General features: G+C 44.9%; 1 protein-coding gene across 1 annotated transcript in view; it reads left to right on the top strand.

The window, feature by feature from the left end:
• EHHADH (enoyl-CoA hydratase and 3-hydroxyacyl CoA dehydrogenase) overlaps positions 1–19,671 on the top strand; it is an 85,216-nt gene that overhangs the window by 18,392 nt on the left and 47,153 nt on the right. Inside the window, exon 5 of the mRNA XM_040439513.1 lies at positions 641–745. Within this exon, the coding sequence (XP_040295447.1) occupies positions 641–745 (105 nt within the window). The remainder of the gene's footprint in view (positions 1–640; positions 746–19,671) is intronic.

The raw sequence follows: 19,671 nt of genomic DNA, 5'->3' as shown, positions 1-19,671 counted from the left end.
CCTTATTAAGACCAGCGTCTAAAACGCTGGTCTCAATAAATGTTCCCCTTTTGTCTTTAAACTAGAACATATAGCATATAATAATGTACTTGAATTCACCTAGTTCTCCTGAGCTGTCGATAGCCGATCCATTCTCAGCAGACCCACTGCAGTCTGTGCTCCACACAGGGCAGCATTTCCTGTATCGACTCTTGACCAGTGTTGGCTTACTGACTCCTTTAAATAGTTAAAAGGGGTTGTTTCACTTCTGAAAACTGTATTTATCATGTACACAGTGAATCCAAGGCACTTAGTAATGTATTCTTATTATCCTCCTCTGCTGGCTTGATACATTTTTCCATCACATTATACACTGCTCGTATCCTGGTGTTATTAACCACCCTGTAATTCGGCAGCGGTGGCCGCGCTTGCACATTATAGGAAAAGGTGTACATAGGCCAGCACTTTTGCCTATAATGTGCACACATGGCAACCACTGCTTGTTTCAATGGTTACGACCACCCAGCTACTTTGGCCCTGGTATAGGGCAACATGGTTTTTATAGTGAATATTACACATGTAAATTAAATTTAAGACTGGGTTGTTTATATTATTCAGTTCTGCTGGAATAATTGGAGGTCTGTATGTTATTTCCCTGCAGGGAGACACGTTCCTGCTACTGAAGCATTACAGCTGGGCATTGTGGATGAGGTTGTAAAGGGTGATGCTGTTAATGCAGCCATACATCTGGCCCGCAAGGTGATAGGTAAGTGTGTAGACCATTGCACTTCTGTCAACTGTAATAAAAAATAAAGTAATTCTAGAAATGAGCTAATTTACAAGATGTTTGACAGATCCAAGTGTAAATGGGCTTTCTGAGACTTTTATACGGATGATTTATCCTCTGGATAGGTCATCATATCTACTTGGTGGAGCTCCAACACCCAGGACTTCTCACCGCTCACCAAGCACAGCTCCGTACATTGTATAGTGGCTGTGCTTGGTATCACAGCTCGGCCCCATTCACTTCTGTGGGCCTGAACTGTGCCTATGCCACGTGACCCATGAACGTGACGTCATGTGGCCTAGGCTAAGCTACTGCGAGCGCCAATGCCTTCCCAAACAGCTGGTCAGTGGGGGTCCCAGGTGTTGAACACCCGCCAAGAAGATTGGTCATTAGTATAAATGTCTCAGAAAAAACAGTGTTAATAATTTTGTCATTTACCTACTGTTGCAATAAATTGGCCAACAGGATTTTAAGGTCTGAGATTTATTTAATATTTTTTGAGTCTCTTTGAACAATACCTTTTTTTGTTAGAAGGGTCCCTCAGCTGTAATATATGGAGGAACCCCACAGGAAGTGTTCAGCTTCCCTGCAGCACCACCGCAGGGGATATGAAGCATTACACGTATAAAATCAGTGAGTGGTTGGTAATGTACACATCTGTTGGCCTCTACAGAATGAGGATGAAACGAAGGCTCAATTCTAGATTGCATCACATTTAGAGTTCAGAACACACTTGAATAGCGGGGAGGATACTTCAAGCTTCTGTTCACTTTAAAAAAAAAAATAAAAATTCTTCATTGTTTTCTGGTCAGGGATCAGACAAAAACTGCAGAGTAAGAAAAGATGCTGCTGGGGACAAGTAGTGCATAAATGCTAATGAAAGTCATTGTCTTATTTGTAAAGTGATGGGATGGGAGGGGAGGTGAGCACTGATATCTGCGCCACACATGCACAGCTGACGTCTGGGTACCAAGTATCCATAAGTAATTTGGACCTACTCTATATTTCAAACCTGTAATTATGTATGTGTGTTGTTTTTACTTCCACCGACGACGGCACCATGAGAGAGACAGGATCTGTCCCTGCAGAATAAATGGCGGAGACTCTCCTCCCACCTCAGTGTGTGGTTTCCTGTCTGAGGGAAGCCTGCAGGTGAATGACTGACTGAAGACTTGGCTTCTGCCCCTGTGAGCGTTCCTATGCATGTGGCATACCTGCTATCCCTGTAACTGCACAGGCAGCATCACCGATGTGCCCGAAGGGAGCAGAGACGCAGCAGCCTCTGGTGGTAGTCTTGTATGTTGTGCTTGGCGGCATCAGTGGTGCGCTACAGGCACAGTTAGGGGCCTTCTCCGGGGGATGGAAGGACGCTTCTGGATCAGTATGCGACTGGGAGGAAGTGACGTTAGCGCATAATGTTGGAATGTGGTGGACATATTTAAAGTGGGCTTAGTGGTGGTTTTGTGCTGCTGCATTGGATTATCCCGGTATTGAAAAAGGTGCCCCTGGTTGATTACAAAGGACTATTATCCTGACCATGGAGGAACAAAAAGATAATCTTGAGGATTTGGGAGCTACTCCTACGGTGGTACCTCTGAAGGGGGGTGAGTGACCTTGGGCCAAAACTATATATGGTTATTTATGGCTGGTATTTCTGTGGTCTCAGGTTAAGTCCAAGAAGGCTGTCCCTAAGGAAAAATAAGGAATGTGTCCTATGCAGATCCTCTTCACCCCTTGATTATGATAAAAAATTATGTCAACCGTGCAAAACAGTGGAGGAGAAGTCCCCCGCTTTTTATATACAGTATTTTTCGCCCCGTAAGACGCATCCCCCCCCCCCCCCCAAAAGTGTGTGGGGGAAATGCCCCTGCGTATTATGGGGCGAATACTAATGAGCCGCTTTCATTATGGAAGCGCTCCTTAGTACCGGAGGACCGGCAAGCAGTGAAGGCTTTGTACTCACTGCTTCCTGGTCCTTGGTTGTCAGCTGTGCAGGCATGAGGCGCTCTGTGACGTCGCGCTGTGCGCAGCCTTCACAGCACAGCCGACAGCAGGAGGATAGGAGCGGCGGCCTCCAGGAGCAGGAGAGGTAAGTGTTTATTTTAGTTTATATTTGAGGATGATGAACACTTCTGGGGGCTGATGGAGATGCTACTGGTGGCTGCTATGAGGCTACTGAGGGCTGCTATAAGGCTACTGGGGGGATGAGGAAATTGAGGACCTGCTTTTAGTAACATGTATTCGGATATTCCCTCCTTGTCTTCTTCGGATGATGAGGAAGGAAAGACTGTGTGTTTCCCCATAGAAGATACATATAAGTTGATGAAAGCAATCGGGTCAACTATGGGTACTGAAGAAACTAAAGAACGAAGATCTTTACAGGACGTCAGGTTTGTTGGGTTAGAGTTCAGACACCACAGTGCTTTTCCCATGCAAAAAATATATATTAGCCATTATTATGGGTGAATGGAAAAAGGATTGACGTGGCAATATCTAAAGTATCTAGAAAAACAGCCTTGCCCTTTTGAAGACATGGGGATCCCCTAGATAAAAGGGGCTTAGGAGGCATCAACTTCATACTTGAGACCAGGGATTGCCTCTACTTGTACAGCTACATCCCATCTCACCTCTCCCTCTCTGGGCCCATAGGTTCTCCCAGAAGATCTTCAGTTCCAAGGTCCACTTGTGCATCCTCAGGTCAAAAACCTCCATCTGACTGTATGGAATTTGAAAGGGACTTTCTAATCAGAAAGGGGTTTTCGGAAAGTCTGGTATCTACCCTTAAGAGTTAAAAAGGAAAAAAAAAGTTTGGAGAAAATTTGTCGAATTTTCAAGTCTAAATTTTTAAAACATAACTTCACCAGCCCCAATTTAATCAAATATTAGAATTTCTTCAGAAGGAATTAGAACTGGGATTCACCAGTAGGACTATAAGGCCCCTTTAACACAAGCGAGTATTCCGCGCGAATGCGATGCGGGAGGTGAACGCATTGCACCCGCACTGAATACCGACCCATTCATTTCTATGGGGCTGTTCACATGAGCGGTGACTTTCACGCATCACTTGTGCGTTGCGTGAAAATCGCAGCATGCTCCTCTTTGTGCGTTTTTCACGTAACGCAGGCCCCATAGAAATGAATGGGGTTGCGTGAAAATCGCAAGCATCCGCAAGCAAGTGCGGATGCGGTGCGATTTTCACGCACGGTTGCTAGGAGACGATCGGGATGGAGACCCGATCATTATTATTTTCCCTTATAACATGGTTATAAGGGAAAAAAAATAATAGCATTCTGAATACAGAATGCATAGTAAAATAGCTGGAGGGGTTAAAAAAATAAAAAAAAATTTTTTAACTCACCTTAGTCCACTTGTTCGCGTAGCCCAGCATCTCCTTCTGGCTTCTTCTGATCTCTGTGCAGCAACAGGACCTTTGGTGACGTCATTCCGGTCATCACATGATCCATCACCGTGGTAAAAGATCATGTGATGACCAGAATGACGTCACCAAAGGTCCTGTTGCTGCACAGAGATCAGATGAAGCCAGAAGGAGATGCCGGGCTGCGAACAAGTGGACTAAGGTGAGTTAAAAAATTTTTTTTTTTTTTTTTTTTTTAACCCCTCCAGCGATGTTTTACTATGCATTCTGTATTCAGAATGCTATTATTTTCCCTTTATAACCATGTTATAAGGGAAAATTAATACTATTTACAGAACACCGATCCCAAGCCCGAACTTCTGTGAAGAAGTTCGGGTTTGGGTACCAAACACGCACGATTTTTCTCACGCATTACAATGTTTTGCCCTCGCGCGGAAAAATCGCGGGTGTTCCCACAACGCACCCGCACATTTTCCCGCAACGCCCGTGTGAAAGAGGCCTAAGAGTCCAGATTTCAGCTCTGCCTTTTTGATCAAGATATTCCAGCTATCCTATGGGTGTCTAGAAGGGAAAAATGAAGATTACTCTTACCATTAATCAGGGTTTCCAGAACCCCCAACAGCACCCTTATTTTTCCTTCCCTTCTTTCTACGGCTCTACTATTGGTGTATTTCACAGGTGTTGCATATATAAAAAAAATAATAATAAATTGGTTAGGATCAACATAAGGTAAATGTTGGTGGAATTCCTCTCATGCTTCGACTATCACACTGAATTGGGAGGAGAGCTTCTGCCTTTTATTCTGCAGGTTTCCTATCTATGGGGGCAGGTCCTCTCTCTCGTCGTGCTGTCGTGGGTTCTGGAAAATCCAATTAGCGGTAAGAGTAGTCCCTTTTTTTTTTTTTTTTCTTTGGTGCTGAACAGTACAGTGAAGAAACACCTGCAGATTTCTGACAGCCTTATTCTGTTCAGGGTATTGCAGGACTAGGTTCTGGTGCCTTAGACTCTTTAATGCAGTAAGGCACTTTCAGGGTGAGTGAGTACCATGCACATCCAAGAATTTCACGTTGCCACTGTTTGTCTTTGGTTGCCATTAGCAGAGTACCCTGCATTTTTTTTTTTATATGTACACATTAGTGTGTCAGTGATGTTTACTTTTGAAGAGACACAATTTTTAGTATATAATATACACTCACCTAAAGAATTATTAGGAACACCATACTAATACGGTGTTGGACCCCCTTTTGCCTTCAGAACTGCCTTAATTCTACGTGGCATTGATTCAACAAGGTGCTGATAGCATTCTTTAGAAATGTTGGCCCATATTGATAGGATAGCATCTTGCAGTTGATGGAGATTTGAGGGATGCACATCCAGGGCACGAAGCTCCCGTTCCACCACATCCCAAAGATGCTCTATTGGGTTGAGATCTGGTGACTGTGGGGGCCATTTTAGTACAGTGAACTCATTGTCATGTTCAAGAAACCAATTTGAAATGATTCGAGCTTTGTGACATGGTGCATTATCCTGCTGGAAGTAGCCATCAGAGGATGGATACATGTTCTCATTCTGTTTACGCCAAATTCGGACTCTACCATTTGAATGTCTCAACAGAAATCGAGACTCATCAGACCAGGCAATATTTTTCCAGTCTTCAACAGTCCAATTTTGGTGAGCTCGTGCAAATTGTAGCCTCTTTTTTCCTATTTGTAGTGGAGATGAATGGTACCCGGTGGGGTCTTCTGCTGTTGTAGCCCATCCGCCTCAAGGTTGTGCGTGTTGTGGCTTCACAAATGCTTTGCTGCATACCTCGGTTGTAACGAGTGGTTATTTTAGTCAACGTTGCTCTTCTATCAGCTTGAATCAGTCGGCCCATTCTCCTCTGACCTCTAGCATACACAAGGCATTTTTGCCCACAGGACTGCCGCATACTGGAAGTTTTTCCCTTTTCACACCATTCTTTGTAAACCCTAGAAATGGTTCTGCGTTAAAATCCCAGTAACTGAGCAGATTGTGAAATACTCAGACCGGCCCGTCTGGCACCAACAACCATGCCACGCTCAAAATTGCTTAAATCACCTTTCTTTCCCATTCTGACATTGGTTTGGAGTTCAGGAGATTGTCTTGACCAGGACCACCCCCCTAAATGCATTGAAGCAACTGCCATGTGATTGGTATATATATGACCCACCCTTGCAAAAAATCTTCCCATGTAACTGGTTAAAGTCCATTTCTGCTGTATGTGACTTATGCCCTGATAACACAAATTGATCCTGACATCACAAAGTACTTTGGTTTATTGTAATAACCTGTATGACTAGACTGTGTGTGAGTAAGAACATTTGGATGGTCATTTATGATCCAGAAGTACGCCTATATTAGGCGTATTTCTGGTGCGGATTGTGGTGCAGTGGTTAGTTGCTCTGAAATCTGACTTTTCTCAGTTTACTCCAGGTCTAAAAAAGTGGGCGTGACAAGGAAGCGGACGAGCTGTCAGGCCCATTTTTCCCTACGCCTCCACAACGGCAGTAAACATGGAGATTATCCCGCCTTCTCAGGGACAGGAAAACCGCTTTGTGGACCAGCCCATATAAGGCCCCCTCCCTCTTGCCTCTCCAGTTGTTTTTCTGTCCCTCAGAAGGTCAGGACTTGCTGGATGGATCAGTCACGCGCCCAGCCTTTTTGGTTTGTTATCCCGGCTCTGGCCGGAGGGCTGAGGCAGGGGATAGGGTCGCGGAACTCTATTTAAGTTCCTCCTTCCCTGTGGTTTAAGCCCAGCGTTGCTGGCCACCCCGGGCTATGGACCCGCGTCCAGTGCGGACCGGCCCTGTTCTGCGAGCCGGGGGAGCGTTCCTGGGCCTGGGAGCGGTCCCCACATCTTCCCCTATGCGCGCGCGCCGGCGGTTGGATCCTATGTGACGTCGGTGGCCGGCGCGTGACGCGAGGGGGGGCAGAGCATATGTCGTCATCATTGGGAACCAGGAAGTAAAGGAGCGCGGCTGCCAGCGTTCCAATGCAGCTCCTGCGCTCCTCTCCTGAGAAAGATGTCCCAGCAAGCAGACGATTCGCCCAGGCGGCCCACAGATACCTCCAGGCCCTCTAGCCCGGTAAGCCTCCTCCCGTTACTAACCAACAGGTTGCCTTATCCTGTATGGGGGTCTCCTTGGTGGTGGTTCTTTACCCTTTTTTTTTTTTTTAAAGAGACTAAGGATAAACTTTTCCTCTCCAATTTTGTGTCTCTCAGGGTAAAGAATCCTCAAAAAAAGATCCACCTTTTGAAGAAAAAATGCGTTATGTGCAAGAAATCGCTGTCTAGTACATACAAGAAATCCTTGTGCCAGAAGTGTTGTGACAAGGTTGTGTCAGAGGAGACCCCATCTTTAATAGAAAGTCTGAAAACCATAATCAGAGAAGTGGGTGCAGCTGTAGAAGCTAAGTTATCTACATTGTCTCCCAGACCATCTACCTCAGGAGCCATAGTCTCTAATGTGCAGGACTCTGACCTGGATGAAGGTGAAATTTCCTCTGGGTCTGATTCTGATATTTCAGACCAAGCAGGCGGTAAACCTCTCTGTTCAGTTGAGGAGACGGATTCCCTACTGAAAACAATTAGGGCTACAATAAACCTAGAAGAACCCAGAGAACCCCTTTCAGTACAAGACCAATTGTTTGCTGGATTAGGGGACAAGAAAAAACGAGTTTTTCCCGTCCACCCTAACATCCGGGCATTAATACACTCAGAATGGAGAGACCCTGAGAAAAAACAATCCGCCTCTAAGTGGTTAAAAAGAAAATACCCTTTCGCGGAAGAAGATTCTGTGGCCTGGGATAAGACCCCTAAAGTAGATGCCCCAGTAGCAAGAATCTCCAAAAAAACTGCCCTGGCATTTGAAGACCTCGGTCTTCTTAAAGATCCGATGGACAAAAGATGTGAAAGCCTCCTTGAAGGGAGTCTGTCACCACATTTCAGCATATTAGACCGATCAAATAGGGTTATATGATCCACCGAGAACTTAAAAACGGTACCTTTGTTGTAGAAAACTGACTTTTCTTTTAGCCGAAAATGAACTTATAAGGTTATGTTAATGAGCCCTCTCAAGTGCCCAGGGCGGTCTCTCAATCCTCGGAGCCCCAGGCAGCACCTCCTAAACGGCTCATAACCCCGCCCTCCGTGCACCTCTGCCCGCCCGTTTACTCCCCTCCCCTGTCCTTTTCCACTGCGGCTGTGCGGTCCAAATCGTAGCGGGCGCATGCGCAATGCGATGCCCACTCCTGGCAGGGCATCGCAATACCTACTGCGCATGCGCCCGCTACGATTTGGACCGCACAGCCGCAGTGGAAAAGGACAGGGGAGGGGAGTAAACGGGCGGGCAGAGGCGCACGGAGGGCGGGGTTATGAGCCGTTTAGGAGGTGCTGCCTGGGGCTCCGAGGATTGAGAGACCGCCCTGGGCACTTGAGAGGGCTCATTAACATAACCTTATAAGTTCATTTTCGGCTAAAAGAAAAGTCCGTTTTCTACAACAAAGGTACCGTTTTTAAGTTCTGGGTGGATCATATAACCCTATTTGATCGGTCTAATATGCTGAAATGTGGTGACAGACTCCCTTTAAAAAGATGTGGGAATCTTCTACGGCCACTCTAAGACCAGGGATCTCCGCAACTTATACGGCAAGAACCCTGGGCCTTTGGTTGGGGCAATTGGAGGAACATCTAGAGTCAGGCACTCCACGAGAAGACATCTTAGCTTCTATACCAATGCTAAAACAGGCCGCTAATTTTATGGCAGACGCATCAGCAGATATAGTGAAGCTTTCAGCCAGATCTGCTGCCCTCTCTAACTCTGCTAGAAGAGCAGTATTGTTATGCACCTGGTCCGGTGACACAGCCTCCAAAAACAAGCTGTGCACTCTGCCATGTGAGGGGAATAGGGTGTTTGGTACGGCCTTCGACATTCTAGAGAAAGCTTCAGATAGGAAGAAGGGCTTTCCTACAGAATTAAAAAATTTTCAACAAAGGCGGTCCTTTCGGTCCCAGAAGCGAGGTAGGCCGGACCAAAAAAGAAAGGACACTAGACCAGCCTGGCAGTCCAATAGGGGTAAAGGCAGAGGGTTCCTGTTTTACCCTGTCAAATCGGCCCACACCTCTTCTCAATGACGCCAAAGGCATAGTGGGAGGAAGACTGTCCCAATTCTATCCTGCCTGGGTAAATATCCAGGCCTCTCCATGGGTTCTGTCAGTCATAAAGAACGGGTACAGTCTAGAGTTAAAAACCTGCCCACCAGACAGATATATGGAGAACCCTCGTCTGGGGGAAATAAGCCAGCAAACTATGGATCATCAGCTGAGACTTCTGCTGGAGAAAGGGGCCATCATCCCAGTCCCAAAGCAGGAACAGAGGAAAGGGTTTTACTCCCCGATCTTCTTGATAAAGAAACCAAATGGCTCGTTCAGATTAATAATAAACCTGAAGATGTTAAACAAATACATCATATACAAAAAGTTCAAAATGGAAACCATAAAGACAGTCATCAGCCTGATCCCAAAGAACGGCGCCATGGTAACATTAGATTTGGCAGATGCCTACTACCATATACCCATCAGAAAGGAAGATCAGAAATTCCTGAGACTGGCGACATGGTTCAAGGGAGAGCTGTGCCACTTCCAATTCTGGGTACTTCCGTTTGGTCTCAGCTCAGCTCAGCCCCAAGGCTTTTTACAAAGGTCATAAATGAGGTATCAAAGTTCTTTCACCTAAAGGAAATTCAATTTTTTCCGTATCTAGACTATTTCCTAATAGCAGCCCCATCATCGTATCGGTTACTCCTGCAACTCCAGACAATCCGGACCACACTTACCAACCTGGGATGGATAATCAATACGGAAAAATCCTGTCTCCTACCCTCAACCCAGATAAGCTTTCTAGGAGTGCTGTTGGACTCGGAGAAAATTATATTTCTTTTCTTCCTCTGCAGAAACAAGATTTCCTGATCACGACAGTGAGAAGATTTCAGAAACAAGGCTCGGTCTTTTTCAGAGATATAATGGTCATCCTGGGTCTAATGACATCCACTATCCCTTCAGTAAAATGGGCACAGTTCCACTCAAGGACCCTCCAATCATTCCTCTTAAGAACCTGGGACAAGAAACAGACATCCTTAAACAAGAAGGTAAAAATCCCTCAGGCAGTAAAGACATCCTTGAATTGGTGGGCAGATCGGAAAAACCTTTTGAAAGGAGTACCTTGGAGACCATCAGACCAGGTAGTTATTACTACAGACGCCAGCCAACAAGGATGGGGAGCCCACATGGAAGGGAAACTAGCTCAAGGCCAGTGGGGTCTCGTTCTGCAAAAAGACTCCTCCAAAAAGAGAGAATTGTCCGCGGTTTGGGAAGCCCTGAAAACATTTGCACCCTCCCTCCTGCAGAGGAATGTAAGGATCTTGTCTGACAACTCTACGACAGTGGCATACCTGAACAAACAGGGCGGCACAAGAAGCCAATCGCTAGCCCTGGTGGTGAGAAAAATCTTCAGTTGGGCGGAAAAAAATATTCAGTCTTTCAGCAGCCCATGTGAGAGGAAAAGAGAATCGGGTGGCGGACTTCCTCAGCCGGGACCAGCTAAACGCAGGAGAGTGGATGCTAAACCCCCAGGTATTCAAGCAGATCTGTTCCAGGTGGGGAACGCCGAAGATCGACCTGTTCGCCAGGAGAAAGAACAGACCGGTTCCGAATTTCTACTCTCTGGCAGTAGAAGATCAACCCTTAAGAGTGGATGCGCTTTCGGTACCCTGGCCACCAATCCTGTTATATGCATTCCCACCATTCTCCCTCATACAGCGGGTCATAGCAAAAATTTTGGAAGAAAGAGTACGAATCATCCTGATCACTCCATTTTGGCCCCGCAGATCATGGTTTCCGATCCTGAAGATTCTGGCAGGAGAAGAATTCTGGATCCTCCCCCCTCGCCCAGACCTTCTACTTCAGGGTCCGGTTTCTCATCCTCAAGTCTCTCAACTCCGTCTGACGGCCTGGAGGCTGAAAGAAATATCCTGAGGAACAAAGGTTTCTCCGGGAAAGTGATCTCCACCTTACTACTTAGTAGGAAACCGGTCACCTCGAAAATATATCTGAGGGCCTGGAAATCCTTTCTACTTTTCGGGGAGAACAAATACGACCCATCAGGAGAACCTCAAATGTCCCTCATACTGGACTTTCTCCAAGCAGGGTTGGATAAAGGCCTCGCAGTAAGTACATTGAAAGTTCAGATAGCAGCCTTGAGTGTATTTATGGACTGTAAACTGGCTAACATGGAAATAATAAAAAGGTTTTTTAAGGCGGCACTCAGGATTCGCCCTAGGTTAAGATCCCTAGTGCCTCCCTGGGACTTAAACTTGGTACTGTCCAAGCTTATGTACCCTCCATTTGAGCCAATTACAGATATACCCTTAAGAATTCTTACTCTTAAGACATCATTCCTGCTAGCAATCACTACGGCCAGAAGAGTAGGCGTAATACAAGCCTTTTCTATCCTGCCTCCATACCTTTCTGTTTCAGACGACAGGATCACGCTAAAACATGCTCCTGAATTCCTTCCGAAAGTAGTCTCTAAATTTCACTGCCAACAGGAAATTATCCTTCCCTCCTTTTGTTCTCAGGCAAAGAACGAAAAAGAGATACTTTTTCATAACCTGGACGTCAGGAGATGTATCCTCCAATACCTGGAAGCCACTAAGGAGATTAGGAAGACTAATCAACTTCTAATTCAATACCTGGGCATGTTGAAGGGGAAAGCTGCCAGCAAGACTTCAATATCAAGATGGATCAAGTCCTGTATCTATCTAGCCTACCAGACAGAGGGTGTTCCTCCTCCACCGTTTCTCAAAGCTCACTCTACCAGGGCCCTAGCCACATCCTGGGCCGAGGGTGCTTCAGCTTCCTTAGAGGACATCTGCCGTGCAGCCACATGGTCCAATCCATGTACATTTTTTAGACATTACAAGTTAGATGTTTCTGCAAATAGGGATTTAGCCTTTGGGCGGAGGGTCCTATCTGCAGTTGTCCCACCCTAGGCTATTCTCCTATGTTATTTCCTCCATGTTTACTGCCGTTGTGGAGGCTAAAGGGGAAAAAACGATTACCGGTAAGAGTAATGTAAGTCTTTCTCATACCGTATATCATTTTCAACGCCTGTTTTAGGCATAGAAAATGGTCTAAATGTAAGCCAGCAAGGAAGCGGTCTTACATTTAGACTGGCACTGGATGCAACAAAGTTATGTAGAGGCCTGCACCTCTTAATAAATTCGGTGGATCCACCGCCAGATATAGGGGTTAAGACCGGCAGTATATGGATTCAAAAGCACTATAGGCACCCGAACGTGGGCTGCTTATTTCTCAAGAAAAAATGAAAAAGTAAGGGGGTTATCCGATGACTGACTAATGAAAATCGGACAACATATAGTACATGATAGTCTTTCTAACAAAGCTAGAACCAGCCCTGTGCCTCACATGGATCCAGAGATCCCCCCATGAATTGCTTTGCTAGATTAATATCAAGCTGAAGGCTCAAGAGGACTGTCCTTTCTTCTGCAGCTCTGGGGTGTGTCGATGCTCTCCCAATCACAATTCAGGAGGCAGTTGAAGGATGAAACTGAGCATGTGCGGCCATCTCGGTGAGCAGGACATAGAAATAAGAAAAAGAACAAACAGCAGGTGGCGCTATACAGATACATTTTATTGAATAACTCTGTGGCTATACTAAATTATTAATTACATGCTATTATAAAAATATTCGGATCCAGGTGCTGGTTTGAAAAGTGTAGAATATTTTTTGGTGGGGCAACCTCTTTAAAACATTTTTGTAATATAAGTTTAGAATAGGTTTTAATAAAGCGTATGTGAAAGGTAAAATAAATGAGCTATGTTTTAAAGTTGTTTTGCATGTATATTTATGTATGTGACGGATTTCCGTTACTGATACAAGTCACACCATGCTTGTTTGTGCATCTTGTCTGTACAATTCAAGATTCAAAAGGTCAGTATTTTTCCCTCTATCTGCCGAAAAGTTAATAATCTAAGAATAAGCTCTTTACTCTAAATCTTCTTAAATCTATATGAAGTAGAATGAGCTCTTGACCCGAGTGTATCTGTAGAGGATCATTAAACAGACAGTTTACTAGCATACCCTCATTAGCACCGATAAGCATTATATCAGTTAGAGGCCTCTCCGACTGGTATAGACTATTTCCACATCTGCTTTGTGGCTTCTGTTTGTAATGGAAACCACATCAATTTGACAGCTCCATCACATGAAGGACGTCATTATTCCCTGATGGACCCCATTGTCTTATAATGGGGTCTGTCAGGTTCCATCATGGTGTCTGTTGTTTGAACAAATAAAATCGTTAGGGGGGAGATTCATGAAAAATGGTGTAAAACAAAACTGTCTTAGTTGCCCACAGCAACCAGATTCCACATTTTACAAGAGCTTTGTAACATGAAAGGTGGAATCTGGTTGCTGTGGGCAACTAAGACCGTTTTTCCTTTGGGGGAGCTTTATCAACTGGTGTAAAGGAAAAACGGTCTTAGTTGCCCACAGCAACCAGATTCCACCTTTCATGTTACAAAGCTCTTGTAAAATGTGGAATCTGGTTGCTGTGGGCAACTAAGACCGTTTTTCCTTTACACCAGTTGATAAAGCTCCCCCAAAGTGTCTGCAGTTTTTCCATGTGTGATGGACTCTGCAGTGGAGTCTCCTTACAGACCCTCTAATGCAGAGTAAACCAGATTCTAAAGTTCTTCTGTCACATCAGGGACGTGGCTTAGGTGGAACTAGAAGTTGATTTTTAACTTTATTTTTTTTCAATCCCTGTCGGCTGAGGAGTCGGAGGGGCGTGGCCTAACCGTATCGGAGGCGGGGTTTCAAGTCCGTCTTTTCTTACCTGCCTCCTGAATTGTGACCTCCACAGCACTCCGCTCCCTTAAGTGTCATCCACAGCTATTACGCCATGGCTTTACTTAGCGTCTAATATACCTGCTACCTGGTCCTCTGATGGTCCCTTTTGCTTGGATTGACCACCAGAGGACACAGCCAGCTCTGTAAGTAGCACCAAACACCACTACACTACACACACACCCACCCCTGTCACTTATTAACCCCTGATCACCCCATATAGACTCCCTGATCACCCCCCTGTCATTGATCACCCCCCTGTAAGGCTCCATTCAGACGTCCGTACGTGTTTTGCGGATCCACAAAACACGGACACCACGGATCCGCAAAACACGGACACCGGCAATGTGCTTTCTGCATTTTGCGGATCAGCACATTGCCAAAACTTTATAGAAAATGCCTTTTCTTTTCCGCAATTGCGGACAAGAATAGGACATGTTCTATAGGCTCTACAAAAAACGCAGTGTTCGCCCGATCAGGCCTGATCTTGTGCGCACAATTGCGTTCAGTCCGCCCCACCGCAGTGACAGAATTTTATTTTTTTCTGATCACTGCAAAAACACAGTAAAATCGCTGTGGCGCTATAAAGATCACTTTTGAGGGGCATGGCGAGTTCATAGAAGATTTTTTATTTTTTTGGCACAAGTTAGCAGGGATTTTTATTTTCTTTTTTTCTTTTTTTTTTCTTACAAAGTCTCATATTCCACTAACTTGTGACAAAAAAAAAATCTTGCATGAACTCGCCATACCCCTCACGGAATCCAAATGGGGTCATTTGTGGGGTGTGTTTACTGTTCTGGCATTTTGGGCGGGGCTAAATTGTGAGCAACCCTGTAAAGCCTAAAGATACTCATTGGAATTTGGGCCCCTTTGCGCACCTAGGCTGCTATAAAAGTGTCACATGTGGTATCGCTGTACTCAGGAGAAGTAGGGCAATGTGTTTTGGGGTGTCTTTTTACATATACCCATGCTGGGTGAGAGAAATTATCTCTGTAAAATGACAACTTTGTATAAAAAAATGGGAAAAGTTGTCTTTTACAGAGATATTTATCTCACCCAGCATGGGTATATGTAAAAAAGACACCCCAAAACACATTGCCCTACTTCTCCTGAGTACGGCGATACCACATGTGTGACACTTTTTTGCAGCCTAGGTGCGCAAAGGGGCCCAAATTCCAAAGAGTATCTTTACGATTTCACAGGGCATTTTTTACGCATTTGGATACCAAACAACTTCTCGCGCTTTAGGTCCCCTAAAATGCCAGGGCAGTATAAATACCCCACAAGTGACCCCATTTTGGAAAGACACCCTAAGGTATTCCGTGAGGGGTATGGTGAGTCCATGTAAAATTTTATTTTTTGTCACAAGTTAGTGGAATATGAGACTTTGTAAGAAAAAAAATAATAATTTTCTGCTAACTTGTGACAAAAAATAAAAACTTCCATGAACTCACTATGCTGATCAGCGAATACCTTAGGGTGTCTACTTTCTGAAATGGGGTCATTTGTGGGGTGTTTCTACTGTCTGGTCATTGTAGAACCTCAGGAAACATGACAGGTGCTCAGAAAGTCAGAGCTGCTTCAAAATGCGGAAATTCAAATTTTTGTACCATAGTTTGTAAACGCTATAACTTTTGCGCAAACCAATAAATTTACACTTATTGCAATTTTTTTTATCAAAGACATGTAGAACAATAAATTTAGAGAAAAATTTATATAGAAATGTAGTTTTGTTTGAAAAATTTTACAACAGAAAGTGAAAAATTTCATTTTTTTTGCACGAATTTTCGATTAATAACAAAAAAAGTAAAAAATTTCAGCAGCAATGAAATGCCACCATATGAGAGCTCCAGGGCTTTTTTTTGGGCGGAACGCACCGGAACGGCATTCTGCCACCTTTTGACATCGCAGCCTGCCATGCTCCAGCATCGCAAGCTGCGATGTATCAGCGGGGAGGGACTGGGAGGAGGAGCTGGGGGCCGATGCGTTCACTGTGTTCCGGCCCCACCGCTCCAGTACAATTATATAAAATGTGTAATTCAATTAATAATGATTCATGCTGCCCCCTCTGTAGTATAACATTCAATATATCCTACTCACAGGGCTACTGTTATATCGTAATGCAGGCCGGCCGGGCAGACGAGCGGCAGAGTGACTGACTGACTGACTGACTGACGTCACGTGCCTGCCCAGCCTACTTTATGAATGAAGCAGGCGGCGCAGGCACGTGACGTCAGTCAGTCACTCTGCCGCTCGTCTGCCCGGCCGGCCTGCATTACGATATAACAGTAGCCCTGTGAGTAGGATATATTGAATGTTATACTACAGAGGAGGCAGCATGAATCATTATTAATTGAATTACACATTTTATAACTGTACTGGAGCGGCAATTGGGGGTCTGTGGATGGCACTGTTAAGGGGTGGGGGGGGGGGGGTGTTTGTGGATGGCACTGTTATAGGATGGGGGATCTGTGGATGCCATCCACAGATCCTCCACCCCATAACAGTGCCATCCCCATCTGGGGTGTTTCTTTGCTGGGCTGGACTTTTATACCCCCCCCCCAAATTTTACTTGCATCCCTGTTCTCCAAAGGGGTGGTTTTAGGGGGCGGTCCTAGGGGTGGGTAGGGGCATGGCCAGGGGAGGGAGGGGGGGGTGAGTTCCGCCACCTTTTCTCTGAGAAAAAAAGCCCTGGAAAGCTCTATTAGTGAGAAGAAAAGGAGGCAAAATTCATTTGGGTGGTAAGTTGTATGACCGCGCAATGAACCGTGAAAGTAGTGTAGTGCATAATTGTAAAAAGTGGTCTGGTCATTAAGGGGGTTTAAGCTAGGGGAGCTGAGATGGTTAAAGCTCACCTACAGCAGTGAAGAAAAATGGCTGGGTTGTTATGGAAACCTAGAGTTAAACTGTGCATGTGGAGGCTAATGGCCTGTGAGATTCTATTGGCTGATGAGGGTTATGTGACCTAGCTTCTATTAGCTAATGCATTTTTGGGGAATATCTCAGGAACGGTACATCCTAGAGAGCTAAAAGTCTAAAACCTTCCCGGACACCTGATGTACCTGTGTGCCAAATTTCGTGATTGTAAATGCGACGGTGCGGATTCCTTTAGCGGACATACATATATACATACACACACACACGCACATATATACTCAGCTTTATATATTATATTGTACAACTCAATTTAAATACAAACTGAAATCTTTTAGGTGGAGGGAAGAAAACAAAAAAAACTAAAATAATGTGGTTGCATAAGTGTGCACACCCTCTTATAACTGGAGATGTAGCTGTGTTCAGAATTAAGCAATCACATTCAAAATCATGTTAAAGTGCTTCTACCACCTATTTAGCTGACTGACACTAGTGATCTGCTAGTGTCAGCAGTTCATAAGTGTTCTTACTCATCATGTGTCTGCTGCCGGTCACCCTAAAAACTTACTTTTATAGATATGCTAATGAGCCTCTAGGTGCTATGTGGGCATCTATTCAGCACCTAGAGGCTCTGTCCACTAACCATTTCAGCCGCCCATCACGTCCTTCCAGCCCGCCCCGCTCCTGTTGATTGACGTGAAACCTTCTTTGTATCTCGTACCAACTCCCGCGCCTGCGCCGTGCGCTTCTGTATTCGGTGCAGGCGCAGTGAGTGAAGGCCGCGCCCATGGTGCCGGCTTCCTCACTGTAACGTAGTTTGCGCAGGCGCAGTAAGGAAGCCGGCGCCAGGAGAATACAGAAGTGCACGGCGCAGGCGCGGGAATTGGTACGAGATACTGAGTAGTTTCACGTCAATCAACAGGAGCGGGGCCGGCTGGAAGGACGCGATGGGCGGATGAAATGGTTAGTGGACCTAGCCTCTAGGTGCTGAATAGACGCCCACATAGCACCTAGAGGCTCATTAGCATATCTATAAAAGTATGTTTTTAAGGTGAACGGCAGCAGACACATGATAAGTAAGAACACTGTTATGGACTGCTGACACTAGCACATCGCTAGTGTCAGTCAGCTAAATAGGACCAAATCTGGTGGTAGAAGCCCTTTAACTAGGAGTCAGCATACACCTGCCATCATTTAAAGTGCCTCTGATTAACCCCAAATAAAGTTCAGCTTCTCTAGTTGGTCTTTCCTGAAATTTTCTTAGTCGCATCCCACAGCAAAAGCCATGGTCCACAGAGAGCTTCCAAAGCATCAGAGGGATCTCATTGTTAAGAGGTATCAGTCAGGCGAAGGGTACAAAAGAATTTCCAAGGCATTAGATATACCATGGAACACAGTGAAGACAGTCATTATCAAGTGGAGAAAATATGGCACTACAGTGCCATTACCAAGAACTGAACGTCCCTCAAATTGATGAAAAGACGAGAAGAAAACTGGTCTGGGAGGCTACCAAGAGGCCTACAGCAACATTAAAGGAGCTGCAGGAATATCTGGCAAGTACTGGCTGTGTGGTACATGTGATAACAATCACCCGTATTCTTTATATGTCTGGGCTATGGGGTAAAGTGGCAAGATGAAAGCCTTTTCTTACGAAGAAAAACATCCAAGCCAGGCTACATTTTGCAAAAACACATCTGAAGTTTCCCAAAAGCATGCGGGAAAAGGTGTTATGGTCTGATGAAACCAAGGTTGAACTTTTTGGCCATAATTCCAAAAGATATGTTTGGCGCAAAAACACTGCACATCACCAAAAGAACACCATCCCCACAGTGAAGCATGGTGGTGGCAGCATCATGCCAAGGGGCTGTTTTTATTCAGCTGGAACTGGGGCCTTAGTTACGCTAAAGGGAATTATGAACTGTTCCAAATACCAGTCAATATTGGCACAAAACCTTCAGGCTTCTGCTAGAAAGCTGAATATAAAGAGGAACTTCATCTTTCAGCATGACAACGACCCAAAGCATACATCCAAATCAACAAAGGAATGGCTTCACCAGAAGAAGATTAAAGTTTAGGAATGGCCAGAGCCCAGACCTGAATCGGATTGAAAATCTGTGGGGTGATCTGAAGAGGGCTGTGCACAGGAGATGCCCTCGCAATCTGACAGATTTGGAGTGTTTTTGCAAAGAGTGGGCAAATCTTGCCAAGTAAAAATGTGCCATGCTGATAGACTCATACCCAAAAAGACTGAGTGCTGTAATAAAATCAAAAGGTGCTTCAACAAAAGTATTAGTTTAAGGGTGTGCATATATATATATATATATATATAATTTCTTAGCTTGACAAAGGCCTCATTGAGCAGGCCGAAACGTTGCTGGGAATAAAGTTTTGGGGTCTTCACCCTGTCACCAAAACCTGGAAGTGCTGCCTCGTTATTTGAAAAGTACGTATCGTGGAGGAGAAGCCGACCTCTGTGAGGAATTGCACCCAGTAAACATGGTCTGACTGTGCTGCTACGGTATTAATGATATATATATATCAGTACAGACCAAAAGTTTGGACACACCTTCTCATTCAAAGAGTTTTCTTTATTTTCATGACTATGAAGGCATCAAAACTATGAATTAACACATGTGGAATTAAATACATAACAAACAAGTGTGAAACAACTGAAAATATGTCATATTCTAGGTTCTTCAAAGTAG

The sequence above is a fragment of the Bufo bufo genome, chromosome 7, assembly GCF_905171765.1.
Source record: "Bufo bufo chromosome 7, aBufBuf1.1, whole genome shotgun sequence".
Taxonomy (NCBI): Eukaryota; Metazoa; Chordata; class Amphibia; order Anura; family Bufonidae; genus Bufo; species Bufo bufo.
The sequence above is the reverse complement of the archived record's forward strand: the minus strand, read 5'-3'. Positions and strand labels throughout refer to the sequence as shown.